The 18467-nt window shown below is 48.3% G+C and overlaps 1 protein-coding gene across 1 annotated transcript; it reads left to right on the top strand.

Annotated features, from left to right (window-relative positions):
* Positions 1-6744: 6744 nt before the first annotated feature.
* Positions 6745-17420, top strand: LOC311116167 (5'-AMP-activated protein kinase subunit gamma-1-like; the record flags this gene model as incomplete). The annotated part of the gene is made up of 11 exons (XM_084191290.1): positions 6745-6775; positions 8143-8255; positions 8564-8645; positions 10061-10119; positions 11556-11601; positions 14062-14116; positions 14251-14377; positions 14613-14778; positions 15185-15222; positions 15463-15609; positions 17304-17420. Exons 1-11 carry the CDS (start codon positions 6748-6750, stop codon positions 17418-17420), a joined length of 978 nt encoding a protein of 325 aa, XP_084047416.1. The 5' UTR covers positions 6745-6747.
* Positions 17421-18467: the final 1047 nt, after the last annotated feature.

Below are 18467 nucleotides of genomic sequence, written 5' to 3'. Positions count from 1 at the left end.
AAAGCTGAGTCACTGCTGCTCCTTGCCCGTCCCTGCCATACTTATCTAAAGCTGAGTCACTTCTGCTCCTTGCTTGTCCCTGCCATACTGATCTAATGCTGAGTCACTGCTGCTCCTTGCCCGTCCCTGCCATACTGATCTAAAGCTGAGTCACTGCTGCTCCTTGCCCGTCCCTGCCATACTGATCTAAAGCTGAGTCACTGCTGCTCCTTGCCTGTCCCTGCCATACTGATCTAAAGCTGAGTCACTGCTGCTCCTTGCCTGTCCCTGCCATACTGATCTAATGCTGAGTCACTGCTGCTCCTTGCCTGTCCCTGCCATACTGATCTAAAGCTGAGTCACTGCTGCTCCTTGCCTGTCCCTGCCATACTGATCTAAAGCTGAGTCACTGCTGCTCCTTGCCTGTCCCTGCCATACTGATCTAAAGCTGAGTCACTGCTGCTCCTTGCCTGTCCCTGCCATACTGATCTAAAGCTGAGTCACTGCTGCTCCTTGCCCGTCCCTGCCATACTGATCTAAAGCTGAGTCACTTCTGCTCCTTACTTGTCCCTGACATACTGATCTAATGCTGAGTCACTTCTGCTCCTTACTTGTCCCTGACATACTGATCTAATGCTGAGTCACTGCTGCTCCTTGCCCGTCCCTGCCATACTGATCTAAAGCTGAGTCACTGCTGCTCCTTGCCCGTCCCTGCCATACTGAACTAAAGCTGAGTCACTGCTGCTCCTTGCCCGTCCCTGCCATACTGATATAAAGCTGAGTCACTGCTGCTCCTTGCCTGTCCCTGCCATACTGATCTAAAGCTGAGTCACTGCTGCTCCTTGCCTGTCCCTGCCATACTGATCTAAAGCTGAGTCACTGCTGCTCCTTGCCTGTCCCTGCCATACTGATCTAAAGCTGAGTCACTGCTGCTCCTTGCCTGTCCCTGCCATACTGATCTAAAGCTGAGTCACTGCTGCTCCTTGCCTGTCCCTGCCATACTGATCTAAAGCTGAGTCAATGCTGCTCCTTGCCTGTCCCTGCCAAACTGATCTAAAGCTGAGTCACTGCTGCTCCTTGCCTGTCCATGCCATACTGATCTAAAGCTGAGTCACTGCTGCTCCTTGCCTGTCCCTGCCATACTGATCTAAAGCTGAGTCACTGCTGCTCCTTGCCTGTCCCTGCCATACTGATCTAAAGCTGAGTCACTGCTGCTCCTTGCCTGTTCCTGCCAAACTGATCTAAAGCTGAGTCACTGCTGCTCCTTGCCTGTCCCTGCCATACTGATCTAATGCTGAGTCACTGCTGCTCCTTGCCTGTCCCTGCCATACTGATCTAAAGCTGAGTCAATGCTGCTCCTTGCCCGTCCCTGCCATACTGATTTAAAGCTGAGTCACTGCTGCTCATTGCCCGTCCCTGCCATACTGATCTAAAGCTGAGTCACTGCTGCTCCTTGCCCGTCCCTGCCATACTGATCTAAAGCTGAGTCACTGCTGCTCCTTGCCTGTCCCTCCCATACTGATCTAAAGCTGAGTCACTGCTGCTCCTTGCCTGTCCCTCCCATACTGATCTAAAGCTGAGTCACTGCTGCTCCTTGCCTGTCCCTGCCATACTGATCTAAAGCTGAGTCACTGCTGCTCCTTGCCTGTCCCTGCCATACTGATCTAAAGCTGAGTCACTGCTGCTCCTTGCCTGTCCCTGCCATACTGATCTAAAGCTGAGTCACTGCTGCTCCTTGCCTGTCCCTGCCATACTGATCTAATGCTGAGTCACTGCTGCTCCTTGCCTGTCCCTGCCATACTGATCTAAAGCTGAGTCAATGCTGCTCCTTGCCTGTCCCTGCCATACTGATCTAAAGCTGAGTCACTGCTGCTCCTTGCCTGTCCCTGCCATACTGATCTAAAGCTGAGTCACTGCTGCTCCTTGCCTGTCCCTGCCATACTGATCTAATGCTGAGTCACTGCTGCTCCTTGCCTGTCCCTGCCATACTGATCTAAAGCTGAGTCAATGCTGCTCCTTGCCTGTCCCTGCCAAACTGATCTAAAGCTGAGTCACTGCTGCTCCTTGCCTGTCCATGCCATACTGATCTAAAGCTGAGTCACTGCTGCTCCTTGCCTGTCCCTGCCATACTGATCTAAAGCTGAGTCACTGCTGCTCCTTGCCTGTCCCTGCCATACTGATCTAAAGCTGAGTCACTGCTGCTCCTTGCCTGTCCCTGCCATACTGATCTAATGCTGAGTCACTGCTCCTTCTTGTCTGTCCCTGCCATACTGATCTAAAGCTGAGTCACTGCTGCTCCTTGCCTGTCCCTGCCATACTGATCTAAAGCTGAGTCACTGCTGCTCCTTGCCTGTCCCTGCCATACTGATTTAAAGCTGAGTCACTGCTGCTCCTTGCCTGTCCCTGTCATACTGATCTAAAGCTGAGTCACTGCTGCTCCTTGCCTGTCCCTGCCATACTGATCTAAAGCTGATTCACTGCTGCTCCTTGACTGTCCATGCCATACTGATCTAAAGCTGAGTCACTGCTGCTCCTTACCTGTCCCTGCCATACTGATCTAATGCTGAGTCACTGCTGCTCCTTGCCTGTCCCTGCCATACTGATCTAAAGCTGAGTCAATGCTGCTCCTTGCCTGTCCCTGCCAAACTGATCTAAAGCTGAGTCACTGCTGCTCCTTGCCTGTCCATGCCATACTGATCTAAAGCTGAGTCACTGCTGCTCCTTGCCTGTCCCTGCCATACTGATCTAAAGCTGAGTCACTGCTGCTCCTTGCCTGTCCCTGCCATACTGATCTAAAGCTGAGTCACTGCTGCTCCTTGCCTGTCCCTGCCATACTGATCTAATGCTGAGTCACTGCTCCTTCTTGTCTGTCCCTGCCATACTGATCTAAAGCTGAGTCACTGCTGCTCCTTGCCTGTCCCTGCCATACTGATCTAAAGCTGAGTCACTGCTGCTCCTTGCCTGTCCCTGCCATACTGATTTAAAGCTGAGTCACTGCTGCTCCTTGCCTGTCCCTGTCATACTGATCTAAAGCTGAGTCACTGCTGCTCCTTGCCTGTCCCTGCCATACTGATCTAAAGCTGATTCACTGCTGCTCCTTGACTGTCCATGCCATACTGATCTAAAGCTGAGTCACTGCTGCTCCTTACCTGTCCCTGCCATACTGATCTAAAGCTGAGTCACTGCTGCTCCTTGCCTGTCCCTGCCAAACTGATCTAAAGCTGAGTCACTGCTGCTCCTTGCCTGTCCCTGCCATACTGATCTAAAGCTGATTCACTGCTGCTCCTTGCCTGTCCCTACCATACTGATCTAAAGCTGAGTCACTGCTGCTCCTTGCCTGTCCCTGCCATACTGATCTAAAGCTGAGTCACTGCTGCTCCTTGTCTGTCCCTGCCATACTGATCTAAAGCTGAGTCACTGCTGCTCCTTGTCTGTCCCTGCCATACTGATCTAAAGCTGAGTCACTGCTGCTCCTTGCCTGTCCCTGCCATACTGATCTAAAGCTGAGTCACTGCTGCTCCTTGCCTGTCCCTGCCAAACTGATCTAAAGCTGAGTCACTGCTGCTCCTTGCCTGTCCCTGCCATACTGATCTAAAGCTGAGTCCCTGCTGCTCCTTGCCTGTCCCTGTCATACTGATCTAAAGCTGAGTCACTGCTGCTCCTTGCCTGTCCCTGCCATACTGATCTAAAGCTGAGTCAATGCTGCTCCTTGCCTGTCCCTGCCATACTGATCTAAAGCTGATTCACTGCTGCTCCTTGACTGTCCCTGCCATACTGATCTAAAGCTGAGTCACTGCTGCTCCTTACCTGTCCCTGCCATACTGATCTAAAGCTGAGTCACTGCTGCCCCTTGCCTGTCCCTGCCAAACTGATCTAAAGCTGAGTCACTGCTGCTCCTTGCCTGTCCCTACCATACTGATCTAAAGCTGAGTCACTGCTGCTCCTTGCCTGTCCTTGCCATACTGATCTAAAGCTGAGTCACTGCTGCTCCTTGCCTGTCCATGCCATACTGATCTAAAGCTGAGTCACTGCTGTTATGTTATGTTAGGGCTGTTCTACAGGCTTGTTGTGTATACACACACACACACACACACACACACACAGACAGACAGACAGACAGACATACACACATCTGTTATCCCCCCCCCCCCCCCTCATGCAACAGCCTGCGCCCTCGCTCCCAATTTAGTCCCTGGTGTTCCAGAGACTGGAGCACAGTTGGATCATGCTCAGGAGGTGACAGAGCAGCCCCAGTAAGTCCCGCTCTCTCTCAGCCTGCTCCGTGCCGTCCACTCCTCTCCCCTCTATCCAGCCCAGCGCCGTCCACTCCTCTCCCCTCTATCCAGCCCAGCGCCGTCCACTCCTCTCCCCTCTATCCAGCCCAGCCTCGACTCTCTTCAGCCTCAGCCATGGAGCCTCTCCCCGAGGTAAGGCACGGAGCAGAACATTCTCGCCTGCCTCCTGATGCGTGTTTTGTGTGAGTGTGTTAACAGGTTTAAAGACTGCTGCACACTTTACATTGATGGGTTAGGAACTGAAGACTGCTTGACCGTGAGAGTCTAGGTCTCAGATGAGCCAGAGCTATAGAGGACACCAGCACAGTAGACTGTTGTAAATAGGTATACTCCTTATTGTTGACTGTTAGGACGTTGTGACGTCTTATCAAATTTGATACTGAAGCCTACATCTTGTAACCTCGAGTGTAGAAGTGCCAAGCGTCACCATCCCAGTCTCTGGAGAATTGCAAGCTGCAAAGCCAGCTGAGTGGTTGACTGAAATACTTCACTACTTTTCTCTCACCCTTTTCATGAGACAGACATTGGCTTGCCTCCAGAGCTGAAGAAGCCAAGGGTTGTAGGACAATCTAGTCCAATGAGGTTGAAACAAGAGAACAACATTAACTTTTTACATAGTTAAGAAAACTGGAACGTTCTCTAAAGGCCTTGTAGCCCTGCGTAGTTCCACCTCTAAGACATTCCTTTAGTTTGTAGTGCTCAGTCCCTTGCTTGGTATGTGTCAAGGCATTCTGTTGACAGTGTTGACAAGCTCTTGTTTTGTATTTAGCTTCCTGGCCCTGTGTGGCAGCCTCACACCCTAACAGCTTTACTGAGAACTACACTACCAGTCAAAAAAAGTTTGGACACACCTACTCATTCAAGGGTTTTTATTTAATTTTTTACTATTTTCTACATTGTAGAATAATAGTGAAGACATCAAAACTATGAAATGACACATGTGGAATCATGTAGTAACCAAGAAAGTGTTAAACAAATCAATATATTTTCTTCAAAGTAGCCACCCTTTGCCTTGATGACAACTTTGCACACTCTTGGCATTCTCTCAACCAGCTTCACCTGGAATGCTTTTCCAACAGTCTTGAAGGAGTTCCCACATATGCTGAGCACTTATTGGCTTCTTTTCCTTCACTCTGCGGTCCAACTCATCCCAAACCATCTCAAATGGGTAGAGGTCGGGTGATTGTGGAGGCCAGGTCATCTGATGCAGCACTCCATCACTCTCCTTCTTGGTAAAATAGCCCTTACACAGCCTGGAGGTGTGTTGGGTCAATGTCCTGTTGAAAAACAAATGATAGCCCCACTAAGCCCAAACCAGATGGGATGGCGTATCGCTGCAGAATGCTGTGGTAGCCATGCTGGTTAAGTGTGCCTTGAATTCTAAATACATCACAGACAGTGTCACCAGCAAAGCACCCCCACACCATAACACCTCCTTGAAGGCCTGATTCACACAGTCTCCTCTGAACAGTTGATGTTGAAATGTGTCTGTTACTTGAACTCTGTGAAGCATTTATTTGGGCTGCAATCTGAGCTGCAGTTAACTCTAATGAACTTTTCCTCTGCAGCAGAGGTAACTCTGGGTCTTCCATTCCTGTGGCGGTCCTCATGAGAGCCAGTTTCATCATAGCGCTTGATGGTTTTTGCGACTGCACTTGAAAAAACTTTCAAAGTTCTTGAAATGTTCCGTATTGACTGACCTTCATGTCTTAAAGTAATGATGGACTGTCATTTCTCTTTGCTTATTTGAGCTGTTCTTGCCATAATATGGACTTGGTCTTTTACCAAATAGGGCTATCTTCTGTATACCACCCCTACCCTGTCAAAACACAACTGATTGGCTCAAACGCATTAAGAAGGAAAGAAATTCCACAAATTAACTTTTAACAAGGCACACCTGTTAATTGAAATGCGTTCCAGGTGACTACCTCATGAAGCTGGTTGAGAGAATGCCAAGAGTGTGCAAAGCTGTCATCAAGGCAAAGGGTGGCTATTTGAAGAATCTCAAATCTCAAATTTATTTTGATTTGTTTAACACTGTTTTGGTTACTACATGATTCCATATGTGTTATTTCACAGTTTTGATGTCTTCACTATTATTCTACAATGTAGAAAATAGTAAAAATAAAGAAAAACCCTTGAATGAGTAGTTGTGTCCAAACTTTGACTGGTAGTGTAAACACAATGTACGTCCTTACAACACACCAGATGAGTTGGCACGTACCATGTGAAGTATTGCACATCTTTTAAATAAGTCACTGTTATGTTGCTTCTTACTTAAAACCCATATATATATGTTTTAATGACTGGGTAATGTCTGGGAGATCTACTGTGAGATATTCTGTGCCCATCCGATATGCAGATATGCATCTTCAACCCAGAAATGTCACTCAAATGACATGCACTCACACAAAGCATGGGGAGTTGAAGCACATGTAATGATAGAATCTTCTGTCTTTTGCAGGTCCCCTTCATGGATGGGCTCACAATGAAGGAGACAGGTAACTCTCATGTGTTTAGTGTGTGTGCTGTTGTATCCATAGTGTTACATTGCTGCAATACCAAACAGACCTTTTCACACTACCGTGCTGACAGAACCAATCTGTCCTGGCTCTACCGTGCTGACAGAACCAATCTGTCCTGGCTCTACCGTGCCGACAGAACCAATCTTTCCTGGCTCTACCGTGCCGACAGAACCAATCTGTCCTGGCTCTACCGTGCCGACAGAACCAATCTGTCCTGGCTCTACCGTGCTGACAGAACCAATCTGTCCTGGCACTACCGTGCCGACAGAACCAATCTGTCCTGGCTCTACCGTGCCGACAGAACCAATCTTTCCTGGCTCTACCGTGCCGACAGAACCAATCTGTCCTGGCACTACCGTGCCGACAGAACCAATCTTTCCTGGCTCTACCGTGCCGACAGAACCAATCTGTCCTGGCTCTACCGTGCCGACAGAACCAATCTGTCCTGGCTCTACCGTGCCGACAGAACCAATCTGTCCTGGCTCTACCGTGCCGACAGAACCAATCTGTCCTGGCTCTACCGTGCCGACAGAACCAATCTGTCCTGGCTCTACCGTGCCGACAGAACCAATCTGTCCTGGCTCTACCGTGCCGACAGAACCAATCAGTCCTGGCACTACCGTGCCGACAGAACCAATCTGTCCTGGCTCTACCGTGCCGACAGAACCAATCTGTCCTGGCTCTACCGTGCCGACAGAACCAATCTGTCCTGGCTCTACCGTGCCGACAGAACCAATCTGTCCTGGCTCTACCGTGCTGACAGAACCAATCTGTCCTGGCTCTACCGTGCCGACAGAACCAATCTGTCCTGGCTCTACCGTGCCGACAGAACCAATCTGTCCTGGCTCTACCGTGCCGACAGAACCAATCTGTCCTGGCTCTACCGTGCCGACAGAACCAATCTGTCCTGGCTCTATTGTTCTGACAGAACCAATCTTGATTTCCTTTTTATATTCTCCTTTTTCAGCACGGTTCCAGCTGTGTAACCAACCAGGCCAGCTCAGTACAGTACAGCTTGGTTTGGCTCAGCCTGGTTCGGTTTGGCTCAGTAGTGTGAAAAGCCCCTCTGAGAGTGTGTTAGGATAGTGGTTCTGAAACCTCTTCTCTGGGACCCCCACCCGACGTTTCACAATTTTTGTTCTAACCCTGAACTACCACACCTGATTAACAATAAACCAAGGTGCTTGACGATTAGTTGACAAGTTGAATCAGGCGTTACCTGCTCTGGAATGGATTAAATCCACGCGGAGGTTTAAAGGTTTTTGAGGTGAGGTTAGAGAACCGCTGTGTTAGGACCCTGACGGACCTGTAGCAGGGTGCTCCACCGCTGTCCCTCCCTGCAGCCCCAGCCTCGGCCCCAGATGCCAACGTCTACACCAAGTTCATGATGAACCACTGCTGCTACGACGCCATTCCAACCAGCTCCAAACTGGTCATCTTCGACACCACCCTGCAGGTACCCCCCAATACATTCAAGCTCCCCCCCCAAAAAAGCTCAACTTCAACACTGCAATGTTTATCATGGGGTTTGATTCTCACAGGGACCACCCATATGAAAACGTATGCACGTATGACTGTAAGTTGCTTTGGATAAAAATTGTCTGCTAAATGGCATATTATTATTATAAATGGTTCATTTAATAGGTCGTAAAACCTTTTTTGTCTTGAATGGGAAGCCCTGAAATGTCTTGCAACAAAGAGCACACTAGACCCCCCCCCAATGTGAACAGTGATTCAGATCAGTTTCTGTGTTTTGTGTTTCAGGTAAAGAAGGCTTTCTTTGCTCTGGTAGCGAACGGTGTGCGAGCGGCGCCTCTTTGGGATAACAAGCTGCAGTGTTTTGTAGGTGAGGCAACCTGGAACCTGAGCGTTTCCCAATCTGGCGTCTAACCTTTAAAGTCCAGTGGGTCAGCTATGAGCTAGACTCAGATTACAGACCCAGTAATATCAATTTAGCGTTCCTCTCAAACCCAACAACCCAACTCAGCTTTCCCTGCTTGGGATCAGCTAGGGCGACAGTTAGGGTCAGTGTAATTAGGTAGGTGACGGATGATTTGAAACGTGTGAGTTTACTGCTGCGTATGTGTGCGACATATTCTGGGCTTCTGGTTACACGTTTCTCTGTATTCACGTCTAACTGTGTTTCCTGTGGATAGGTATTTTGTGTATATAAATCCCTAGGAGGCTACTACACGTCCCTCTGTGTCTCCGAGAAGGTTATAACATGGGTGTTGATATGATTAAATGCAGATCACCGATTAGCCAGTCCCCTGGTGGGTCGCTGCTGGGTGGCCTTAAAGGCAAGTGGGCCAGTTCCGCTACACCCCACCCCGCCCGCCCGCCCGGCCGGTCTGGTTTTCTGGGTTAGGGTGACACCGTATTCCCTATATAGTTAGCTACTTTTAACCAGGCACTATATAGGGGAAAGGGTGTCATTTGGGACGCAAATCCCTGGGTTTGTGGGTTAGAGCCAGATCCATCCCCTCTGCAGGATTGGTGCCAAAGTTCTAGCTGTAAGTGGGGCACAGTTGGACTTGTCCTCTATACCGCGTCCCAAACGGCACCTTATTCCCTATATAGTGCACTACTTTTTGACCAGTGGTGGGCCCTTGTCAAAGAAGTGTACTATATCGGGAACAGGGTGGCAGTTTGGGACGCGGCCCTGTAATCCCCTGCACCCTCTCTGTAGTTATTAATACTCATCTACTCCACTGAGAGGGAGAATGCCACCAGTCCCTCGTACAGGGGGAGGGGGGGGCTCAAAACAAATCAAATCGGATTTGCCACACGCGCCGAATACAACAGGTGCAGACGTTACAGTGAAATGCTTACTTACAAGCCCTTAACCAACAATGCAGTTTTTTAAGAAATGTTTTATTAAAGAGCAGCAGTAAAATAAAATAACAGTAGGGAGGCTATAAATGGGGGGTACCGGTACAGAGTCAATGTGCGGGGGCACCGGTTAGTCGAGGTAACTGAGGTAATATGTACATGTGGGTAGAGTTAAAGTGACTATGCATAAATAATAAACAGAGTTGCAGCAGCATAAAAAGATGGGGTGGGGGTGGGGGGGGCAGTGCAAATAGTCCGGGTAGCCATTGGATTAGATGTTCAGGAGTCTTATGGCTTGGGGGTAGAAGCTGCTACGTAATCTGGACCTCACCAGATTACGTAGCTACTGAACTGAAAATACATTCTGTCTGTGTGTGCACCATAGTTTAGTCCCATTTAAAGCTTTATTTCTTCCCTGTATCTTTCCAGGTATGCTGACCATCACAGACTTTATCAACATTCTCCACCGGTACTGGCAGTCTCCTCTGGTGAGTGATCCGTTGTTGTTGGACCTGGCTGTGATGTCATCCAGATTACTGGAGCCGGAACACAAAGCATGCAGCTCTCACACAGCACACCCCTGTGTTGAATGGTATACACGTGTCTCATGCGATATACCAGGGCTGTCTAACCCTGTTCCCGGAGATCTGCCGTCCTGTAGGTTTTACCTCCAACCCTGTTCCTGGAGAGCTACCCTCCTGTAGGTTTTAACTCCAACCCTGTTCCTGGAGAGATACCCTCCTGTAGGTTCTCTCTCCAACCCTGTTCCTGGAGAGCTACCCTCCTGTAGGTTTTCGCTCCAACCCTAATCTAGTCACCTGATTCTAATAATTAGCTGGTTGATAAACTGAACCAGGTTAGTTACAACTGGGGTTGGAGCGAAAACCTACAGGAGGGTAGCTCTCCAGGAACAGGGTTGGAGCAAAAACCTACAGGAGGGTAGCTCTCCAGGAACAGGGTTGGAGCAAAAACCTACAGGAGGGTAGCTCTCCAGGAACAGGGTTGGAGTTAAAACCTTCAGGAGGGTAGCTCTCCAGGAACAGGGTTGGAGCAAAAACCTACAGGAGGGTAGCTCTCCAGGAACAGGGCTGGAGCAAAAACCTACAGGAGGGTAGCTCTCCAGGAACAGGGTTGGAGCAAAAACCTACAGGAGGGTAGCTCTCCAGGAACAGGGTTGGAGTGAAAACCTACAGGAGGGTAGCTCTCCAGGAACAGGGTTGGAGCAAAAACCTACAGGAGGGTAGCTCTCCAGGAACAGGGTTGGAGTGAAAACCTACAGGAGGGTACCTCTCCAGGAACAGGGTTGGAGCAAAAACCTACAGGAGGGTAGCTCTCCAGGAACAGGGTTGGAGTTAAAACCTTCAGGAGGGTAGCTCTCCAGGAACAGGGTTGGAGCAAAAACCTACAGGAGGGTAGCTCTCCAGGAACAGGGTTGGAGCAAAAACCTACAGGAGGGTAGCTCTCCAGGAACAGGGTTGGAGCAAAAACCTACAGGAGGGTAGCTCTCCAGGAACAGGGTTGGAGCGAAAACCTACAGGAGGGTACCTCTCCAGGAACAGGGTTGGAGCAAAAACCTACAGGAGGGAAGCTCTCCAGGAACAGGGTTGGAGTTAAAACCTACAGGAGGGTAGCTCTCCAGGAACAGGGTTGGAGTGAAAACCTACAGGACGGTAGCTCTCCAGGAACAGGGTTGGAATGAAAACCTACAGGAGGGTAGCTCTCCAGGAACAGGGTTGGAATGAAAACAGGAGGGTACTTCTTCTTCCCCTCTGTACTGTGAGAGTACACTTGTGTCTTACAGTACTTCATACACATCTCTTACAATACAGAGGACACTTGTGTCTTTCAGTACAGAGTACACTTGTGTCTTTCAGTACAGAGTACACTTGTGTCTTTCAGTACAGAGTACACTTGTGTCTTACAGGTAGAGATCTACGAACTGGAGAAGCACAAGATAGAAGAATGTAGAGGTGACTATAACCCCGTAGGGGTGACTATAACCCCGTAGAGGTGACTATAACCCCGTAGAGGTGACTATAACCCCGTAGAGGTGACTATAACCCCGTAGAGGTGACTATAACCCCGTAGAGGTGACTATAACCCCATAGAGGTGACTATAACCCCGTAGAGGTGACTATAACGCCGTAGAGGTGAATATAACCCTGTAGAGGTGACTATAACCCCGTAGAGGTGACTATAACCCCGTAGAGGTGACTATAACCCTGTAGAGGTGACTATAACCCTGTAGAGGTGACTATAACCCTGTAGAGGTGACTATAACCCTGTAGACGTGACTATAACCCTGTAGAGGTGACTATAACCCCGTAGAGGTGACTATAACCCTGTTGAGGTGACTATAACCCCGTAGAGGTGACTATAACCCCGTAGAGGTGACTATAACCCCGTAGAGGTGACTATAACCCCGTAGGGGTGACTATAACCCCGTAGGGGTGACTATAACCCTGTAGATGTGACTATAACCCTGTAGAGGTGACTATAACCCCGTAGAGGTGACTATAACCCCGTAGAGGTGACTATAACCCCGTAGAGGTGACTATAACCCCGTAGAGGTGACTATAACCCCGTAGAGGTGACTATAACCCTGTAGATGTGACTATAACCCTGTAGAGGTGACTATAACCCCGTAGAGGTGACTATAACCCTGTAGAGGTGACTATAACCCCGTAGAGGTGACTATAACCCTGTAGAGGTGACTATAACCCCGTAGAGGTGACTATAACCCCGTAGAGGTGACTATAACCCTGTAGAGGTGACTATAGCCCCGTAGAGGTGACTATAACCCCGTAGAGGTGACTATAAACCCGTAGAGGTGACTATAACCCCGTAGAGGTGACTATAACCCCGTAGAGGTGACTATAACCCCGTAGAGGTGACTATAACCCCGTAGAGGTGACTATAACCCCGTAGAGTTGACTATAACGCCGTAGAGGTGACTATAACCCTGTAGAGGTGACTATAACCCCGTAGAGGTGACTATAACCCCGTAGAGGTGACTATAACCCCGTAGAGGTGACTATAACCCCGTAGAGGTGACTATAACCCCGTAGAGGTGACTATAACCCCGTAGAGGTGACTATAACCCCGTAGAGGTGACTATAACCCCGTAGAGGTGACTATAACCCCGTAGAGGTGACTATAACCCCGTAGAGGTAACTATAACCCCGTAGAGGTGACTATAACCCCGTAGAGGTGACTATAACCCTGTAGAGGTGACTAAAACCCCGTAGAGGTGACTATAACCCCGTAGAGGTGACCATAACCCTGTAGAGGTAACTATAACCCCGTAGGTGTGACTATAACCCCGTAGAGGTGACTATAACCCCGTAGAGGTGACTATAACCCCGTAGAGGTGACTATAACCCTGTAGAGGTGACTATAACTCTGTAGAGGTGACTATAACCCCGTAGAGGTGACTATAACCCTGTAGAGGTGACTATAACCCTGTAGAGGTGACTATAACCCTGTAATGGTGACTATAACCATGTAGAGGTGACTATAACCCTGTAGATGTGACTATAACCCCGTAGAGGTGACTATATCCCTGTAGAGGTGACTATAACCCTGTAGAGGTGACTATAACCATGTAGAGGTGACTATAACCCTGTAAAGGTGACTATAACCCTGTAGAGGTGACTATAACCCCGTAGAGGTGACTATAACCCCGTAGAGGTGACTATAACCATGTAGAGGTGACTATAACCCTGTAAAGGTGACTATAACCCCGTAGAGGTGACTATAACCATGTAGAGGTGACTATAACCCCGTAGAGGTGACTATAACCATGTAGAGGTGACTATAACCATGTAGAGGTGACTATAACCCCGTAGAGGTGACTATAACCCCGTAGAGGTGACTATAACCCCGTAGAGGTGACTATAACCCCGTAGAGGTGACTATAACCCCGTAGAGGTGACTATAACCCCGTAGAGGTGACTATAACCATGTAGAGGTGACAATAACCCCGTAGAGGTGACTATAACCATATAGAGGTGACTATAACCATGTAGAGGTGACTATAACCCCGTAGAGGTGACTATAACTCTGTAGAGGTGACTATAACCCCGTAGAGGTGACTATAACCATGTAGAGGTGACTATAACCCCGTAGAGGTGACTATAACCCCGTAGAGGTGACTATAACCCCGTAGAGGTGACTATAACCCCGTATAGGTGACTATAACCCCGTAGAGTTGACTATAACCCCGTAGGGGTGACTATAAACATGTAGCTACCTAGAAATAGATGGCACAATGGAATCCCCTTTTTGCTTGGCCGTTTGGGTTTTAGTCTAGGTATCCGTAAAAAGCACTTTGTAACAATCGCTGATGTAAAAAGGGCTTTTATAAAATACATTTGATTGATTGAAGTCTTGTTTACATTCGCTGTGTTTCCTCCTGCTTCGTGCTCCAGAGGAATTACTGAAGTACTCCAACCATACTCTGATCAGTATCACACCCGACTCCAGGTAAGAAGCAGTGTGCAGCCTTACCTTCTCTGGCCCTTAGTCCCAGATGTGTTTGTTCTGTGTTGCCAACTGCTACGCCATTGTCACGACAACCTCTCTTCTCAGACTTGGACACCTGTCTCTTGTCCCTCCAGCCTCTTTGATGCCATCTACTCTCTACTGAAGTATAAGATCCACCGGCTGCCTGTGATCGACCCAGAGTCTGGCAACGTCCTGCACATCCTCACCCACAAACGCATCCTCAAGTTCCTCCACATCTTTGTGAGAACCGCTTTCATATGAGCCCATCTGGCATATTTTTTTCTGTTGATAAACAACATGTAATGATTCTGGAAACTTGATAGCCTGGTCCCGGATCTGTTTGTGACATATATTTTCCTATTTCTATGGCCGTTGTGACAAGGACCGTAGGAGTTGACAAGACATCTCAAACTGATCTGGGGACCAGGCTAGAAACTTGGTTCACTTTAATTTATGACGCCATTATTCCTCCCAGGGCACCATGATCCCGAAGCCTCGGTACCTCCAGAAGAGGATTGAGGAGGTGGACATTGGAACGTTTAAACGGATCGCTACTATCCAGGAGACAGCCACGGTGTATGATGCCCTGGCCATCTTTGTAGAACGAAGGGTTTCCGCTCTGCCAGTGGTCAATGAGGAGGGTGTGTGTCTGGTTTCACCTCAGTGATGATAACACCTTTAACATTGACTTCCACTAACTTGTAGGAAAAGTTTTTTTTTTTTTTTTACTGAAGGGTTGGCCCTTCAGTTTGAACGCTAGGGTTGGCCCTTCAGTTTGAATGCTAGGGTTGGCCCTTCAGTTTGAACGCTAGGGTTGGCCCTTCAGTTTGAACGCTAGGGTTGGCCCTTCAGTTTGAATGCTAGGGTTGGCCCTTCAGTTTGAACGCTAGGGTTGGCCCTTCAGTTTGAACGCTAGGGTTGGCCCTTCAGTTTGAACGCTAGGGTTGGCCCTTCAGTTTGAACGCTAGGGTTGGCCCTTCAGTTTGAACGCTAGGGTTGGCCCTTCAGTTTGAACGCCAGCCTTATCTGTATGTTTTCTGTTTTCAGGGAAGGTCAAGGCTCTGTACTCCAGGTTTGATGTGATTGTAAGTGGGACCATATCAATTACTCTGCACTGAGATGGAAAAAACTGCATAAAAATGGTTCACATGGCAAATGTCCCATGGATTAGATGCAACCAGATGCCAAGGAGGCTGTGCAAAATGTCAAGCATCTTGTATCTGCTATTTTTGAAATGTGCCATATGGGGGGGGGGGGGTGATAAGACAGCAAATAGTATTGTAATTAGCATCATTACCATCTGTCTTCCTCCTGTGTTGCTGTAGAACCTGGCAGCTCAGAAGAACTACAACAACCTGAACATGACAATGCAGGAGGCGATTAGCTCCAGGGCCTGCTGTGTGGAGGGAGTGCTGAAGTGTTACCCCCACGAAACTCTGGAGACTATCATCGATCGCATTGCTAAGGCAGAGGTAAGACTTACTGTAGTGTTCCCCTGCTGTTTCGTCCCAAATGGCACCCTTTTTCCTATATAGTGCACTACTGTTGACCAGAGCCATATTGACCCTGGTCTAAAGTAGTGCACTATATAGGGAACTGGTCTAAAGTAGTGCACTAGATAGAGAACTGGTCTAAAGTAGTGCACTAGATAGAGAACTGGTGTAAAGTAGTGCACTATATAGGGAACTGGTGTAAAGTAGTGCACTAGATAGGGAACTGGTCTAAAGTAGTGCACTAGATAGAGAACTGGTGTAAAGTAGTGCACTATATAGGGAACTGGTGTAAAGTAGTGCACTAGATAGGGAACTGGTCTAAAGTAGTGCACTATATAGGGAACTGGTGTAAAGTAGTGCACTATATAGGGAACTGGTGTAAAGTAGTGCACTATATAGGGAACTGGTGTAAAGTAGTGCACTAGATAGGGAACTGGTGTAAAGTAGTGCACTATATAGGGAACTGGTGTAAAGTAGTGCACTATATAGGGAACTGGTCTAAAGTAGTGCACTATATAGGGAACTGGTGTAAAGTAGTGCATTATATAGGGAACTGGTGTAAAGTAGTGCACTATATAGGGAATTGGTGTAAAGTAGTGCACTATATAGGGAACTGGTCTAAAGTAGTGTACTAGATAGGGAACTGGTCTAAAGTAGTGCACTATATAGGGAACTGGTGTAAAGTAGTGCACTATATAGGGAACTGGTCTAAAGTAGTGCACTATATAGGGAACTGGTGTAAAGTAGTGCATTATATAGGGAACTGGTGTAAAGTAGTGCACTATATAGGGAATTGGTGTAAAGTAGTGCACTATATAGGGAACTGGTCTAAAGTAGTGTACTAGATAGGGAACTGGTGTAAAGTAGTGCACTATATAGGGAACTGGTGTAAAGTAGTGCACTATATAGGGAACTGGTGTAAAGTAGTGCACTATATAGGGAACTGGTCTAAAGTAGTGCACTATATAGGGAACTGGTCTAAAGTAGTGCACTATATAGGGAACTGGTGTAAAGTAGTACACTATATAGGGAACTGGTCTAAAGTAGTGCACTATATAGGGAACTGGTGTAAAGTAGTGCACTAGATAGGGAACTGGTGTAAAGTAGTGCACTATATAGGGAACTGGTCTAAAGTAGTGCGCTATATAGGGAATAGTGTGTCATTTGGTTCACAGCCTCTGTCATGCCGTGTCTCTCCTCTTCCTCCTCCTCTTCCTCCCAGGTTCAGTCTCTCCTCCTCTTCCTCCCAGGTTCACCGTCTCTCCTCCTCTTCCTCATCTTCCTCCCAGGTTCACCGTCTCTCCTCCTCTTCCTCCTCTTCCTCCCAGGTTCACCATCTCACCTCCTCTTCCTCCCAGGTTCACCGTCTCTCCTCCTCTTCCTCCCAGGTTCACCGTCTCTCCTCCTCTTCCTCATCCTCTTCATCCCAGGTTCACCGTCTCTCCTCCTCTTCCTCCTCTTCCTCCCAGGTTCACCGTCACTCCTCCTCTTCCTCATCCTCTTCCTCCCAGGTTCACCGTCTCGCCCCCTCTTCCTCATCCTCTTCCTCTCAGGTTCACCGTCTCTCCTCCTCTTCCTCATCCTCTTCCTCCCAGGTTCACCGTCTCGCCACCTCTTCCTCCTCTTCCTCCCAGGTTCACCGTCTCTCCTCCTCTTCCTCCTCTTCCTCCCAGGTTCACCGTCTAGTGCTGGTGGATAAAGATGACGTGGTGGGAGGGATCGTCTCGCTCTCTGACCTCCTCCAGGCCCTGGTCTTGACCCCGGCAGGTATTGATGCCCTTTTCTCTTAGCACCTGACTGTGGGGGTGTGAATCCATCGATCACCACCCACCACCTCCCAGCCCCTCCCCAGCCCCAACCCCAGGTAAGCCCACGCGTGGGCTGTCGGTCGCCCTCTAGTCCTGCCATGCTCTGCCCTGTCCTGCCCTGTCCTGCCTTGCCCTGCCCTGTCCTGTCCTGTCCTGCCGGTTGCTGCCTGATGGAGGTGCTGCCATACATAGCTCTCTGTAGCTTCTGCCTCTCCTCTCCTCTCCTCTCCTCTCCTCTCCTCTCCTCTCCTCTCCTCTCCTCTCCTCTCCTCTCCTCTCCTCTCCTCTCCTCTCCTCTCCTCTCCTCTCCCCCCTATCTCTGGATGACTACATCCCAAATGGCACCCTGTTCCCTATGTAGTGCACTACTTTTGACAAGATATGGGCTCTGGTCAAAAGTAGTGCACTATATAGGGAATAGGGTGCCAATTTGCAGCCTCTGTGTGAGAGGGAGCTGTGGTCAGTCACTTCTGTTTGACATGTGACTGCAGTAGACCAATCTGCCTGGCCCATTTCTTTCTTGTCTTGATGATCAAAACAGCATCTTTGTCTTTGATGGAATGAATGCGTCTGAGCTGCCATGAGACATATTGTTAGCATGTTAATGAATGATTTGAGCCAGTTCAGTGCTCATTCCCAACCAAAAGTCAAATTACATAACATAAAACATGGACAATTGGGGAGGAAAACAGACATTACTTGTCTCTGTCAAAAATAATGATTTGTTGATTTGCTTCTATTTTACAGAGATTTCGCAAAGAGCAAACTGAAGAAAAATTGGGAGACTTATAATGAATGAAGAAAGAAACTGTAAATATTTTTGATCATGCTCGGTAACTTTAAAAAATGCTTTTTAAAAGGTTTATTATATTCTGCAGGATAACTAAAATGCGTTCGTATTTTTATATTCTTGTATTTGTGTCTTTGTTTGTTTATTTATAATTTTTTTTGATAATGTACATTTTCTCAAATCTCTTCTATTTAGTGATTATTTAAACATACACAATATTTATGTTTCCTCCAAATTCA

Source organism: Coregonus lavaretus (assembly GCF_964263955.1).
Source record: "Coregonus lavaretus genome assembly, contig: HAP1_SCAFFOLD_375, whole genome shotgun sequence".
NCBI lineage: Eukaryota > Metazoa > Chordata > Actinopteri > Salmoniformes > Salmonidae > Coregonus > Coregonus lavaretus.
Note: the sequence above shows the minus strand (reverse complement) of the source record. Positions and strands in the feature narration are given on the sequence as shown.